Below are 14660 nucleotides of genomic sequence, written 5' to 3' on the forward strand. Positions count from 1 at the left end.
TGGTGTATGGTTCCAAGAAAAATACTAATTTTTGACATGCCTGTTATTATTTCCCTAGTATATTGCATACTACACACAAGCATCTGCAAAGGCTCCCCAAATTAAGATCAGTACTGCTGTACTAACTTAAAGTTTCTTCTAACTGCTCCAGGGTATTTGCTTAATTGACCATCAATCTGATTTTGAGTAAGAAACACTGCTTTTCTGTCGTGGGAAAAGAGGATGCCTTCTATATTCTAATGGGGAAAATAAAAGGAAACACAGAAGCAGGCCTTAAATTTGAAGGGCTTTGAGAAAGATTAATTTGTTTGTAGAGAGATATTAATTTAAGTGTATATGTTAATTCAATATATTTTTGTTAACAAATTAAAATCTTTAAAATATCATTCATATATTTTTCTTTTAACTAATTAAAGTATTTTAAAAACCCAGGTAGTTTCTCTTCCATACTTATTTGAGGTATTCCTATGTCTGTCAATCACTACAGCATAGGATATTCCCACTCTTGGGCTTACTTTGGATCGAGTTTCTTTAAATACAGTGAGCTCATGCTCTTTATTTACACGGACAGCAGAGCAGAAACTAAGACAACAGTCACTGGTACAGCTGCATTCAAACATCATTGCACCCCTCTTTATCCACAGCTGCATACCATCATTTCTCTGCCAAAGGCTACTACTACCCCCTTAATTTACCATACAGCTGTTCACAGGACCCATTTCAGCCCAAGAAAGCTACAGCTGGAAACAGTTTAAATAATCACTGTTTGCTAATCAAACTTGTTTAGGCTGCAGTAGGTATGGGGCACATCCCCAAAGCAGCTCACTCAGCAGATGGGAAGGGTCAGGAGATCGTGGAGGAGCTGGTAATGTGAGAGTGGTAACTTTACCAGCCAGCACAGCTGCAGCTATGAGGATGTGTCCACAGTTTCAGTGTAAAATTAATTGTGTCCAATCAGTATCAAAAATGACATGAGATCAGAAACTGTCTCATAGTTTGCAGTCAAAACATGTTTTCTTTTAGTAACTTTCTACATTTTGAACGCTGTTTATCAGAGCATAGTACCAGCTAATTAAATTTAATTCAGAAAGCTGCACAGCAAGGATTTTATGACTTGCATAAAAATACACAGCTGGAGTTTGTAGATAGGAAGGACTCACAAGCCATACCTCCTGTGGAGTGTAAGTGAGAATAAACTCATGATCAGCATGGGGAAGCAAAACTCCCTGCTCAGGATTTAGGGAGAAGGCTGACTCTGTGTCTTGATTGTATTTGAGCTTCATAAAGTCTGCAATTTCTTCTGGTATTAATGGTTTCAGATTAGGCTTCATTATCTGCCAGTAGAAAGGAAGTTCTATGTGGCTGCAAAGAGATCAATAAACAAAAAAGAGCTATGATAAAAAAAATCAAATATTTTTGAGCAAAATATTGGGAGAAAATTTTCAGTGCCTTTTTCCATGTAGGGATTTTCTCTCCTTAAAAATTACAGGGGTTAGACTTACCAGTCTTTGTGAGCTACAAAGCTGATGAGGCAGCATAGAGTCAGAGTATATAAATTGTACAAAGAACATGCTAATATATTAAAGTAAATTATATAAATGTGCAAGATATGTTAACACTTTCTTGCCTTACTTAACTTCTCATGTAATGCAACTTTTAGGGAACTCTACACTTCTTCTTTCAAGAATCTGAGATCAACAGGACAACTCCTGCTGGTATCAGTATGTTTGCATTGGATCACTGCTGATGATCTACACAACATCCTGAATTTGATCCAAGTGCAAGCTGTGGTCTTTAACATATCAAGAAACACATGGGCTCCAGCTAAGATTATAGCAATGGCTCTGCAACATTCTTTGTAATCCAGAAAAGGTTGCTTAACTGGGTTGCTTCAGCAGAAGTGTATTCCAGGGAATGTGTTCATGGGTTTTAAAATCTTGTTCATACTGACCTCAAAAACTTTGCCTTACTAAGGGGAGGAATGACACTGGAATTTGAAAGTGTGTATCCATGACATAAAACTGAATATGTACAATTTCTTGTATCACTTTCTATAGCAGTAGAAAGTTTTCTCTCTCCTGCTTCTGTGGAGTTCAGTCTCAGCCTGTCCAGCTTTGTTTCATGCAAATGCTGACACCAGGCATGCAGGGACTGCTGTCATGATTATAACACAGAGAAAATGTGGAAATTGGCATAGTCACATCCTTCGTCAGTTTACAGTATCCAGTTCACTGAATCACACTTTCTATACCCAAACAGCATTCTGTACTGGCATTATGCACGTGTGGTTTCCAGGCCAGAAAACAAACTTCCAGAAATTCACTGTAGCAAATAGCAATTACATGAATGTATCTAAAACCAGCACTGACCTCCTCACTGCTTTGATGGTCTGCAGCCTCTAACTACTGCAGTCATGCACATTAGTGTACTTCTATTATTGTCCAACTGATTTTGATCAAAATCAGGATTCCACTATGCTCAGTACAATGTAATTGCACATAGGGACATATCCCTTGACTTCAAATAGAGTTTATATTTAAATCTATTAGGACTCAATAGTAGGAATCATTGGAAAGTTTTAATACGAGCTAGTTTCATTGGGCTCCTGTTTTAATCGGTGGATATCCAGTGGAGTCCAGGATGCGTTATGTCTTGTTCTGTGGGAGATGTCTACAGTCAGAATTGCATCCTTAAAAGCATCTATTTCCCTGCACTATGAAAGGAAAAGAGTATAGGGTGCTTAGCTCAGTTGCACAAGTATACATTGTAGACATGTAAAGTTAGATAAATCCCATCTGGATGACCCTGTTAAATATTTCTTGCAACCAGCCATATTTATGAATCTTTTGCAGTTGTAGATTTATCTATACTGAGGCAAATATATTGACCTTGGCAGTGTACGAATGAAATGGCATGGCTAAGGGTTGCCATAATGTTTGATCTATATATAATGTTCCTGCTCTTACAAGCATATCCTTGAACCTTAATTACTAAACAATGGAGCAAAAAGAAGCAAGGCTTCTGCACAAATTTTATCAAGTGCATGAAGGTTTCTCCATCTTGAGAGAGCATGGTATAACAAATGAGATCCCTACCAGTATGTTCGGAATGCAGAGCATTACTCTATTAATAGTAGCTACATACGTAGAGTTTCTTATAACCAATTTCTTCTCCTCAGTGGTGTGTGGGTTTTGGGGGTCAAATCGTATGAGATGCTGTGCTGTTACATCAGTAACTTCACCAGGTTCAGGTTTGCTTTCTCCACCCGTGACAAACAAAGGCTCCAGAGCTATCAGCTGTCCAACCCCTTGAAGAAATAAGTAGATATTACTGTTTACCATCTGGCTATTAACATTGTTCATATTACTCATTAACAGCAAATGCCAGCAATGGCCATTACTGATTATATCTGGTGTTTCCTCAAGTTTCAGAACTCCAATGTGTTAATTCTACAGTATTTTCCTAATGTTCTTTGTTCATCAACATGTATCAACAGAGATCTTCTCTTCATGACTTTAACAGATTTGGATTTCAGGGCCACAACCTCAGCTCCCTGACATCAGCATCATTTCACTGAAGTGAGCAGAATGTTTGCAATGGTTGATAATATGGCTCCCAGATGTTTTGAGCAGTATATCAAAATAAAAATAAGCAGCAAACACACTATTAAAAAATTTCCAAAGGAAATACTTGTAATAAAGTGATTAAATAGACTACAAGTCAAGCCTAATGTTATAGCACTCACATTACATGACAAGCACTAACATCTACAAGAATTTCAACTGGTTTCATTAGCTCATCCAAAGACTGCCTATCTCCCCCGAACACCCTAATCCAAGATGTGCCCCAAATTTGCTTCACACCCAAAGGTATTTCTGCCCTGTTAAAGCTGATGTTTTATAATTTGTCATGTTATCTTATTGATACAAAAGCCTAAGAAATTAATTGCACCTGACTACAGGTGTTCTTTTCTGCTACTTCATGACATCTTACATTTGGAGTTTTGGCTACAGTGGGTTAAGAGCTCAGTGCTTTCTGAATCCCCTGTATTTCATGCACTGGGATGGAGTAGTAATAATAATAATAATAATAATGCTTTGCATTTAACACCATCAGGGGACAAAGTATTTGCTTAATTCAGTGACATAAAATCTTACCATCACTTCAAGCCATCAACCACCACCCACATTATTTGAATATCTACAGTGTTAGAAACATGATCTCTGAAAGGCGTTAGAAACAAACCTGTGACTGTAACATCATTGACTTGGCAATTGTCACAAACAATGGTGTATGTTTGCTGTGAGACTTCCGGAAAAGAAGGGAAAAACACTACCTGAAAGAGAGAAGTGGAACAGCAATGTCTGTAACTGATTTCTCTCCAGGAGGTACTAAGTTTCAGTTCGTAAATGTTGACTAAAGGATAGTTCTAGTGATTAGTAATTAAACCTTACATTTGCAAGAAGCAGACAGTGTCACATTCCATTAATACAGACCAGAAAGAAATAGGTGTTTTCTGGGTCACAAAACTTACATGTGTGTCATGATGGTCACCAGGGGCTGCCTTTGTAGTCACTGGAGATGTGGGCAGTCTACTGGGTTAGTTGTATGAATTGCATCCTCAGAATCGAATCTGCGCTCAGTCATTTACTGAGCAATGCCACCGCTGCCTGTCAAGCTACAACAGCGTGAGCTGCTGTGTGCCTTCCCTGAGCTCCACCTCAACACAAATGGTTCAGGGGCCAAAACCTTTGGCTGTATAATGTGCACCACAGTTATTCTACCTCTTATCCATTACCACCTGCAAACCCAACCCATGCTAAATCCATCTCCTCTTTCTCTCCCACATGTGCCTGGCCCCGCTGAAGCAATGCACCTGGGGAGACAATAAAGGAGGAGAAACGTTTCTCCTTCATCCACACCTGCCTGACTCATTCCTCTTATCAATAGCCAGGAGGTACTGGAGAAAGGAAGAGCTGGAGGCTAGCCATACGCTCCATATCACTCTTCCTCTCCCCATAGTAATGCTATAATAAAATGTGGCCCACATCAGAGAAAGCAGTGGTAGCAAGCAGTAATGCACACCTACTGCAGGATCTTTTTCAGGAAAGAGCACAGCATAAGTGAAGGATCCGTACCTGATGCTCTACATTGAAATAATTTTTTACCCAAAATGTCCTTTTTTTCCAAGGAAGTTCAGAGAGGAAACAATTCTTGGACTTGATGCCCCAGCTGGAGTGAAATAAAGACTCCTGTGTTCTCAGATTCCTGTTTTCTCTAACAGGATTCTTTGCGTGGGGAAAATCTGACTGGTCTTTGAGTGGCTAAGCAAGACTTGGAAGTTGCAATGAAAGACTCTCCAGTAAGACTCACAATTGCAATTCTTCCAGCATAATTGCACAAAAGGATTTGAGCATTTTTGCTCACACAACTCCAAATTTGCAAGGTCCAGCCAAGATCTTCTAAAATGATCTTGTTTGCTAATGTATTTGGTAAAGTACAAATACTTTCTACAGCAGTTGGTACTAACCTCTACTGTTGTACTCTGCCCTGGAGCTAGCTCAAAAACAGCAGGATGGATCCCAAAAGGGTCTTGTATCACAAAACCAACAGTGGCAACAGCCTAAATCATTAAAAAAGAAGAAAAACAAAAGATTAATAAATTAAATTGATCAGGTTGTTCTTAAAGTACAGGGTTACCTAAAACAGGCAGTATACTACAACAACATTGTTCTACCTCTTACTGTAATTTTTTTCACACATCTCAAAAGTATGCGGCTTATGTATATGGCCTAATTAGAAGAAATGCTCCATGCTTTATAATTACCTTAGTGAAAGCAGGAGGGAAGGTGCTGTCTCCAAAGACAAACAATAGTGTCAGGAGCCCTAATATTCACGTTCACGGGACAGCTACGCTGGAGCATAGGAGTTCTGTCTGTTTCTCCATGCTTATGACTCACTTTGAGTTGGAACTGTAAAGCGTTTCAGGAGGGACAACCTGGCAAATCAGCTATCCCATTAGCCTTTTCTCCAGCACATAAAATGCCAATCTACCAGGCACATCTTATCTTCTTTGTCTGTATCACTTAGACCCTGTTTTGTGATGGAAAGCTAAAGACAGAGCAGTACTGCAGTGGACTGCTAGGGTCTACAGGTGCAGCAAGGTCAGTAAGTGATATCTTTGGTGGGGAAGGGGAGCAAATTAGCTAGAACTGATTGCATTTCTATTTGCTTTAAGGGTAAGATTAAAGTTCAAGCCAGTTGTCCTTTCCCTGATCTGTGCCTGAGTTTAACTCACCACTGAGCAAGACAACTTCTTCCACAGGCAAGCCAGAGCACAAGGAGGCGGTAGGGACATCCAGGGAGACTGGGCTCGAGGATGAATATGAATCCTTGAGGGAATGGAACAATACAGATGTCCCTAGCAAGGCCTTATGACTTCTGTGCTAATATACCATGATTAAAGATTAAAGGTCTTCATGTCGGGGCATCTATACCATACCATGTCCAGTATTTCCCTTCTAATCACTCACCCTGAAATTAGGAGGTGGCCAGGCTTTCTTTGGCATTATACAGAACTTCCCAGTGCTAAATCCTTCATTTCTGCACAAAATCATCGTTACTTTTATTCCTCCAACAAGGCAGAAACCACAGTCTATAATGTGAGGCACTGCAATGAGTAACACAGAAAATCAGACTACACAGACAGTGAAGGCTAGCAGATGGCAAAGCCAGTTCTTAAATAACTCGTTAAAGACAACATTACTGCATATGAATATGCTAGGTGCTGCGATCCTAAAAAGCCTTAAATTGTTTCCATTTAAAAGTTGCACAGTATGGGGTGCATATTTCTACATTCATCTTACGTTTTGTTGGTGCTTCTTACTTAAAGACTCCATTGAATAATGACAAAAAGTAAGATGATTTTTAAAAAAGCTCAGTATAACAGGAAAGGTGAATTTACAAAAAATCAAAGCAAGTTTCTGCAAAAGTAATCCTGGTTGTTACAGCTGAAGTTAGATATCTGAGAGGTGAATCCTGCAGATGTCATATCCATATATAATTAATGTAACATTCCATGAATATTAATAGCATCAAATATTTATAACTAAATCGTAGTTCCTCAATATTTAGGATTGGTAATTACAGTTAGTAGTTCAGGAATCGACAAGACACAAACCTAGAAAAGTGGCTCCTGCTCACTCCTCTAATACAGTGAAAAAAAATGAGCTTGATGTGGCAAGAACAAATAATTGAGGAAAAAATTTGGCAGGATTACATTTTAATAACTAATACATCTATTATGAGTGAAAATGAGATAGATATCAAAATGTAGAAACTGCACTGCCAAGTTTGTCCGCATTTGTTTTGTGACATAAAGTTGGAGACAGTCAAATGAAAAAAAAAAACAAGTCCATTTAACTTTAGAGAAACTTAAGAATTGGACATTACTAACATGTTAACACTGGAGGTGGTCTTTTAGCTTGGATTGGGATCAGAAGAGGTTCTGATACTTGAGTCTCCACTAATATACAATCTTCATAATCTCCTAGATACTCAGGAATAAATTGGACTCTGTACTGGCATGTCATCCCAGGAGCAATCAGTCCTCCCTTTCCTGGAAATTTTCCTTGGAAAAAAAAATGCAGGGAATTAAAAAAATTAAAATCTCCCAAAGTTGGCATGTGTATTTATGATCACATCTCTCTCTGGAAAGGTGCCTGTGAACTCTCCCCATTTATTGCCTAAGTCAAGCTGATAAAAACAAATGACCACAAAAGGCCTGCCAGCGTAATCTGTGTATGTGCATATCCTCCACTGAACTCAAAGAAGATTTTCTGTCTGAAATATGCTTCTCATAACTACAGAAAACAGGGTGAGGAGAAACCCAGAGATGTTACCCAGTCTTCCTCTGCCACAAGACAACAAGGTTTACATGGGGGCATCTAACTTCTAAATATTCCTGCCAATGTTGTGACTGAAATACCACAATCTCCTTAGGCAATCTATCCCAGTGCCTGGCTATTCTACTATAGGAAAGATGTTTTTCTTAACTCTCCTCTAACCTAATCTTCCTTGCTGCAACTGAAGTATGTTATTTCTTGCCCTCTCCCCCTAATGATTTCAGTGGAAACTACATCTGTTCCTAGATGAATTTTGGATAAGACTCAATCTAGGTATTCCATGGATACATTTCAATCTAACTTCAAACACTTTAATGTTAGTTAGTCTTCTTGAATTCCTCATTAGACTATTTGAATCTGCTTATGAGTTGCATGTGAATGGTCCTAGAGACATAAGTCAACCTTCAGTTTCTAAAGAACTGAGCACTATGGATAGCAGAACCAAACAGAATGTCTCTGAAAAATCTTTGTTCAAGCAAATAAATTAGATCTCTTATGTGTTAACATCTTAAAGGCAGCAAAAAGAACCCTTACCTGGCCCAACGGCAAACGCTGAAGTAGTGGGGGGGATAAGTCTTACATGATGACATGTTGAAGTGATGTTCTGCAGCTCTATAGTCATCTTCATTTAAAAAGAAAATAAAACACCCCATTGTATTTATCACCACTCATTATAATGTTTGCAGTTCCCTAGTACTCTACTAGTAGTAACTAATTTATTATCACAAGCAGCCTAAAAATCTGTTTATTCAATAAAGGCTGAATCAGATACTACCAAAACGAAGCGGAGACTGAAAAGGGTCCATTTTAGTTTTCATTAGTTAGTGTGTCAGTGGCATGTGTGAAAGAGTATCTCCAAGGAAGCTAAAGGGTCATTAATTCAATATAAAGAAGAAACTCAGACTTTTGTTAAACTGCAGAAAGCCAAAAGATTGGGTGAAATATGTAGATCATGGCAGGGCATAATGCTTCTCAGTGGTAGAATTAACTCTACAAAGAATTAAGTTCTCACCTCATAAACCTGGCCAACTTCATAATCAGAAAACAAAACAGTAGGTGGATTGGCAAGAAACACAGGAACAAATGAGGTATCACTGAAAGATAAAAAAAAGGAGACATTATCTTACTGCCTAGTTCTTTAAATACTGATAAAATGAGAAATTGCAAAAGGTATCCCTTAGCAAAAACAAAATGTCATACAGACATACTTTGTTTCCTAAGAGACTACACAGACATTTAGCTCAAAATATCTACATGTAAATCCACAGTAATTCTACAGTGGAGCTCTCTGTGTGCTCCAGCTCAGAATCAAGAAACTGTATATACTGCATACCCTTTATTATCTTCTGCTTTTCTTCTGGCTATCGTTTGTTCCACCTTTTCTTGAGGAATGACAAGAGATTTGCCTCCATGAAGAGCATTTGGTGGGAAAAAGCGGGGGTTCTTCAAGTAATTCTGCCTTTTCTCAAGTTTGGCAAGGTAAGCACACTCACTTTCTCCCTGTGCTTTGCACTTACTATCTTTCCAGGCTAGCTTCTGTGAGGCAGTAGTTTTCTTTGAAAAACAAAGAGATCATGGTACAAAATTAAACACGGCAGTTGTGAGGATGATGAAAAAGGTATCTGTACATGTCTAATTAAAGCTATACAGCATTGAAAATGCATATAGAAATACTGTATTTCTCTTTTCTTAACAGATCAAATAAAACAAGTACTGGAGCCAAATCAACAATGCACTGATATTCGCCCTTTGTTACAGGAACAGCAATCGGCCCTACAGTTCTGACAGACTAGAACAAATAAATCTGTAAAATGTACCTTACTTGTCTTTTTAGTCTGGTGGCTAGAGTGTGGAGTTGAAGGCAGAGTTAATGTGCATAAAGACACGTTTGGCAGACTCCCAGATATTTTCTGTAGGTGTGCAGTCCCTGCAGGCATCTGGTCCTGTGAGCCTGAAGAAACATGCTGTTTAAAACTAAATGTCTCTCTGATGTAGCCCGGTTGTGATTTTCCTGCAATTCAAAGAAAAATATAATTCTATAAGAGAAAAGCATGAATTATAAGCGTTTATTTTATGCATAGGTATAGTATATGAACTTATTTTAGTCTTTTTGATGGTAAAAATACACTTTAAATTCTCTGGAATTCATTTGCATTTATAGTTTATTTTGCACAAATGAAGCATAGTGCTTCAATAAGAAAGCTTTTAGAAATACTAATTAAACAAGCTATACACAAATAAAGTTATATTACTTTCAGAAAGCTATGTTAATCTTACAAGTGAGTGGGATTTAAAATGTCTTGTTCGGTTTACAAAAACATCTATATGATGGACTTACGACAGTCAGAAAACTAACATAAACAGGATGTATCATCTAGTCCCATGTTCCTATAGTTAGACAACAAAACTGCCACCTCAGAGGAAACTCTGAGATGTTAGATTTTTGGCTTTGTTTGGAATAACAATGGACACACCCCTCACCCCCGAATCTTGGAATTTGTAACTAAAATGATTACTCTGAAATGTTTGTTTTGACTTGACTGAAAAATTTCATTTTAATGATACTAAAACCTTTACCTTGGCTCACCCATGAGTAAAAGAAGTAAAGAAGTCTTGTAATTGCCCAAAAGATTCTTCTTACTGATATTCATTTGCAAATTAAACTTATATATTTCCAGAACTGGAAAATTTTAAACCCAACATAAAGAATACAACTTTATTGCACCGAAAATAGTTTTTACTTTAATGTAACCACTTCCCTTCTCTGTATACAAGATGTAGTTGAAGCTTTGTGCTAATGAAATTGCATAGAGGCAGAGCAGTCACAATTAATATAGTTTTTGTGTCAGATGTAAAGAACTGTAAACAAATGTGCAACCACCATTAAATTTCATATTTAAGCACATTTAAACTCAATAATCCATTAATTCCAGAGGAACAGAATTTTTATTTTATCAATTTTATTTTGACAATGTCCCTTTAGTGGGATTTTATGCTTGTAATACTAGAGTCCCTTCTGCTTTGGCAGAAAACTATAAAAATATACTCAGATCTGCTACATCCTCCAATGCTTCAATTCTTACAGTGTTCTAAAAAGTCTAAATTATTCTCTGCTTTAAAAATTACCTTTTGGTGCTCTAGTAACAGGTAATTTATCAGTGATGTAATCATCAGGGCAGGTTAAATGATTTTTTCTGAGAAGTTCGTTATCCACAATACACCTAAAAGAAGATGCCACTGCAACAGTAAAACAAACCAAAACAAAAGAACAATTAAATAAATGCAAAAGCTTAGCCCCTTAAGATATACTGCCTTGATCAATACAAAGTAATGTTGTCTTTATAACTCATCACTGTCAGGTAATATTTTGGATAGAGAAACAGTCTGGTGTTTTAATCCCAAGACTTGGACATGCATCTCCACAATTCTAAATTCAGTTCAAACCCAGCTATGCAGCTATCAGAGAAACATTTAACCTTTGTTCGTTGCTGCTATATATCAAGGTGTGTATGTTTGTAATAAAGCTAGGTGGTAAGCCATTAATTGCAAAATTAATAGCTTGAAAATGACCTGGTTGTTTAGTTTCTTACAGTGTTAAACAGGTGTTACTCTACTTGAATCTCTGCACAAAAATCCTTCAAAGTTGCTCTACTGATATAAAACCAAACTAAAAGCTCACTGAGTCCAGTGTCAGTCCTACCAGTGATTCAGACAAATGTTGCATTGATTTCCAGGTACCATAAGCATGTACTGGGGAGAGACAGTATTTCCAGAATCCTCACCTGGTGGCAATCCCATTTTGTGGAAATCTTCCCCTGCATCTGCCTTCAGCATGTTTAGGGCTCGCTCTTCTTCAGCTTTTGCTTGGTCCTGGGCCTGAATGATGTTCACTTCTACTCTGTCAGCTTCTGTCAATCGGCATTTATATTCAGCAAGAAGCTGTCACGGGCATGGGTGAATGTAGAGAAATTAGTCTGATTTGAGCTTTCACAAATTATTAAAGACCTCCTTGCAGGTAAATGTTTTCTGTTTGCCTTTGAGAGGTAAATAGAGACAGCCTGGTAAAACATCATTACTTTACAAGCATAAACTGGCCTGCTAAAATGCCATCATTCCTGTGATTTAACTTGCGCTGGGTAAGAAGCATTACCCAAGAAAAATGTGTGAAAGATGAGGGCACTCTCTCAGGACAAGAAAAATGTCTGGTTTTTACCTTCTGTGGGACAGTAGCAACTGCACTGTATTTTGCCTAGAAGTGTAGGATTAAATTTAAAGTTAATGCTCCCTCCTAGTTACTAGGAAGATTTCTAAAACTTCAAAATATCCCAATAGTGATACTTCACTTCTCCTGACATATTTTGGATCATTCTGCCCAGTATGGTAAGTGCTTTACAAGCACAACTCAAAAAGAAAAATCCTGCCTCAAAGAGGTATCAATGTAAGTTAAAGAGAGAATATAGCAGAGGCAGAGACATACAAGACCAACACCAAAAGAAAGTGATTGGTCTCAACAGTATCTGTAGCCTAACTGAGCTTTCTGTAGAACTTTTATGTAACAAGGTTTAATTTTTTGGCTCATTTAATAGAATTAAATAATTCATTTAAGAGAATTAAATAGTTCCATTTAATTTTTTAAATAGAAAGGGTAGGATGCATCTCAGCTAAAATGAGACGCTTCCTCCTGTCCTGCTCATTCTGAGATCCTTCCACTGTCACTGGAATCCAGCATATGATCCCACCCCATGCCAAAGTTGCTACCTAAAATGGATCAGATGGATTGTGCCCTAAAAGTGCCTGGTTTGGTGGGGTTTTTCTTCCTTTTTCTGATGATACAGAGAGCCTTGAGTGACTAGTTACAGGCTATGTACATACATGTTACAGGCATGTACTGTCAGTTGAAATGAACCTTACCCAAGCAGAAGTACTCCCATTTATTACTCAGAACATACTACGTCCACCAATATATTCATACATGATTCAAAAGAAATACAAAACTTTAGATTTTTCATGTCTGATAACCTTTGAAGAGGGTATGATGACACAAAATAGAAAAAATACCTGTTGCTCAAAGTCATTCAGCAATAGCCTCTACTTTTATACACTGACAATAGCTATCAGAGCAATGATTAATACAAGTATTTTGCATGTCTACTGTTGATTTCATCCAAGATTCCCAAACAGTGTTGCAAATGCTAATGGATTACATGTCATAGCACACCACTAAGGCAAGCATATATAAATAATATTTGCAGCATCTGGTTTCAAAATGCAGCACATGAGAATACTTTATTGCAAGATAAAGTCTAGTACACTGACCAGCAGTTACAGGGAGAAGTTATCAGCCAGTAGAACAGGCATTAAAGGGATACTGATTTTACTCTGTCTGAAAAGCTGTTCAGAGCTGAGAATATCATGAAGGAGCATGTGGTGAATATTAATTTATATGAAAGGTTCTGTGGGAAACTGTGCTCAAGTAAATTTCCATTAAAATGTCAGTTCTAGGATCCCTCCCTGCCTTTTTATTTTATTTTACGGAAGATCTAGAAATTACGAAGTAGCAATGAAAGCTGAACAGAGGTCTAAACTCTGACTTGGTTTTGACTTGTACCTTCTGTAACTCCTCCGTAAAAGTCTCATGATAAACATCGTCTGCTCCTCGGGACTTGATCCAGTTTCTCTCCATGTCCATCCCGATAACATCTCCAGTGTACAGGTCCTCAAAGGTGCTAGCCAGCAAGTGGGAGATGTCCTGAGGAAAGAAAATGAGGATGTTAGTGCTTATGGCCCGAGATAGGATCAGAGGAGATCCCAGGGCAAGACTCGAGGGTGCATGCAAACGGCTGGAATTAGCGAACTGAGGAGGAAAAGTTGGGGAAAAGGGCTGGGAAAGGTACCCAGGAAGGACCCCAAAAGGGGACACGCTGTATGATTGCACGTGAACACTGAGGTGTGGAGGCATGTATGCAAGTATGCGCATGTGTCTGTGTGTGTACACAAGGCTGTTGCACGCACACAGACGGTGTGTCTGTGCTGGCTGTACGTGGAGGTGATGGTGGTGGACACGCTTCTCTGTACAGACTGTGTGCGTGTGCCATGGTTTATGCAGGGGTGTGTGTGTACAGGGTATATGTGTGTGTGCCAGGCTTTGTGCAGGGCGTGTTTGTGTGTCCCAGGCTGCAGGTAGAGGGTGTGTGTCTGTGCGCAGGGGTGTGCATGTGTGTGAGGCTGTTCACAGGGGTGTGTGTGTCTGTGTGTCTGTGTGCAGGGGTGTTGCACATACATGAGGCTGTTTGCAGGGGTGTGTGTGTCTGTGTGTGCCTGTGCGCAGGGGTGTGCATGTGAGGCTGTTTGCAGGGGCTGTGTGTCTGTGCAGGGGGGTGTGTGTGCCCGTGCGGCCCAGCCCCGCTGCGTTACCTGCTTGCCGGCGGAGAGGCTGCGCTCAGCCATGCTAAGCCCGGCGCTGGGGTCGCCCCGGCCGGCCCGGGCCTCTCGGCCTCCCGCCGCCGCCCCCTCGGCCTCCGCCGCAGCCCGGCCGCTCCGCCGTTGCTGAGCGACCGTGTGGGCGGGAAGGGTGAGGCGGCCGGGCGGGGGAGCCGGCCCGGGGGCGGAGTGGAGGCACCGGGGGCTGAGCTCCGTCCGAGGCCACCCCGGAGCGGGATAACGGAGGCAGCCCCCCCCCCCACTCCCATTCCCGGGCTTCCTCACCCCTCACACAACCCCTCGCCGCCTTCCCGCCGCCGTGCCATTTTACTAGCG

General features: G+C 39.6%; 1 protein-coding gene across 1 annotated transcript in view; it reads right to left on the reverse strand.

Moving 5' to 3' along the window:
* DLEC1 (DLEC1 cilia and flagella associated protein) overlaps window positions 1-14414 on the reverse strand; it is a 41777-nt gene extending 27363 nt beyond the window's left edge. The window contains exons 1-14 of the mRNA XM_072854796.1: window positions 14319-14414; window positions 13513-13653; window positions 11687-11843; window positions 11031-11141; window positions 9722-9915; window positions 9238-9458; window positions 8917-8998; window positions 8439-8526; window positions 7457-7630; window positions 6534-6670; window positions 5531-5623; window positions 4246-4336; window positions 3145-3307; window positions 1170-1362 (exon numbers count right to left, since the gene is read on the reverse strand). Of these exons, the coding sequence (XP_072710897.1) occupies window positions 1170-1362; window positions 3145-3307; window positions 4246-4336; window positions 5531-5623; window positions 6534-6670; window positions 7457-7630; window positions 8439-8526; window positions 8917-8998; window positions 9238-9458; window positions 9722-9915; window positions 11031-11141; window positions 11687-11843; window positions 13513-13653; window positions 14319-14351 (1878 nt within the window). The 5' untranslated portion in view covers window positions 14352-14414. The remainder of the gene's footprint in view (window positions 1-1169; window positions 1363-3144; window positions 3308-4245; window positions 4337-5530; window positions 5624-6533; window positions 6671-7456; window positions 7631-8438; window positions 8527-8916; window positions 8999-9237; window positions 9459-9721; window positions 9916-11030; window positions 11142-11686; window positions 11844-13512; window positions 13654-14318) is intronic.
* Window positions 14415-14660: the final 246 nt, after the last annotated feature.

This window comes from Ciconia boyciana, chromosome 2 (genome assembly GCF_034638445.1).
Source record: "Ciconia boyciana chromosome 2, ASM3463844v1, whole genome shotgun sequence".
NCBI classification, from domain to species: domain Eukaryota; kingdom Metazoa; phylum Chordata; class Aves; order Ciconiiformes; family Ciconiidae; genus Ciconia; species Ciconia boyciana.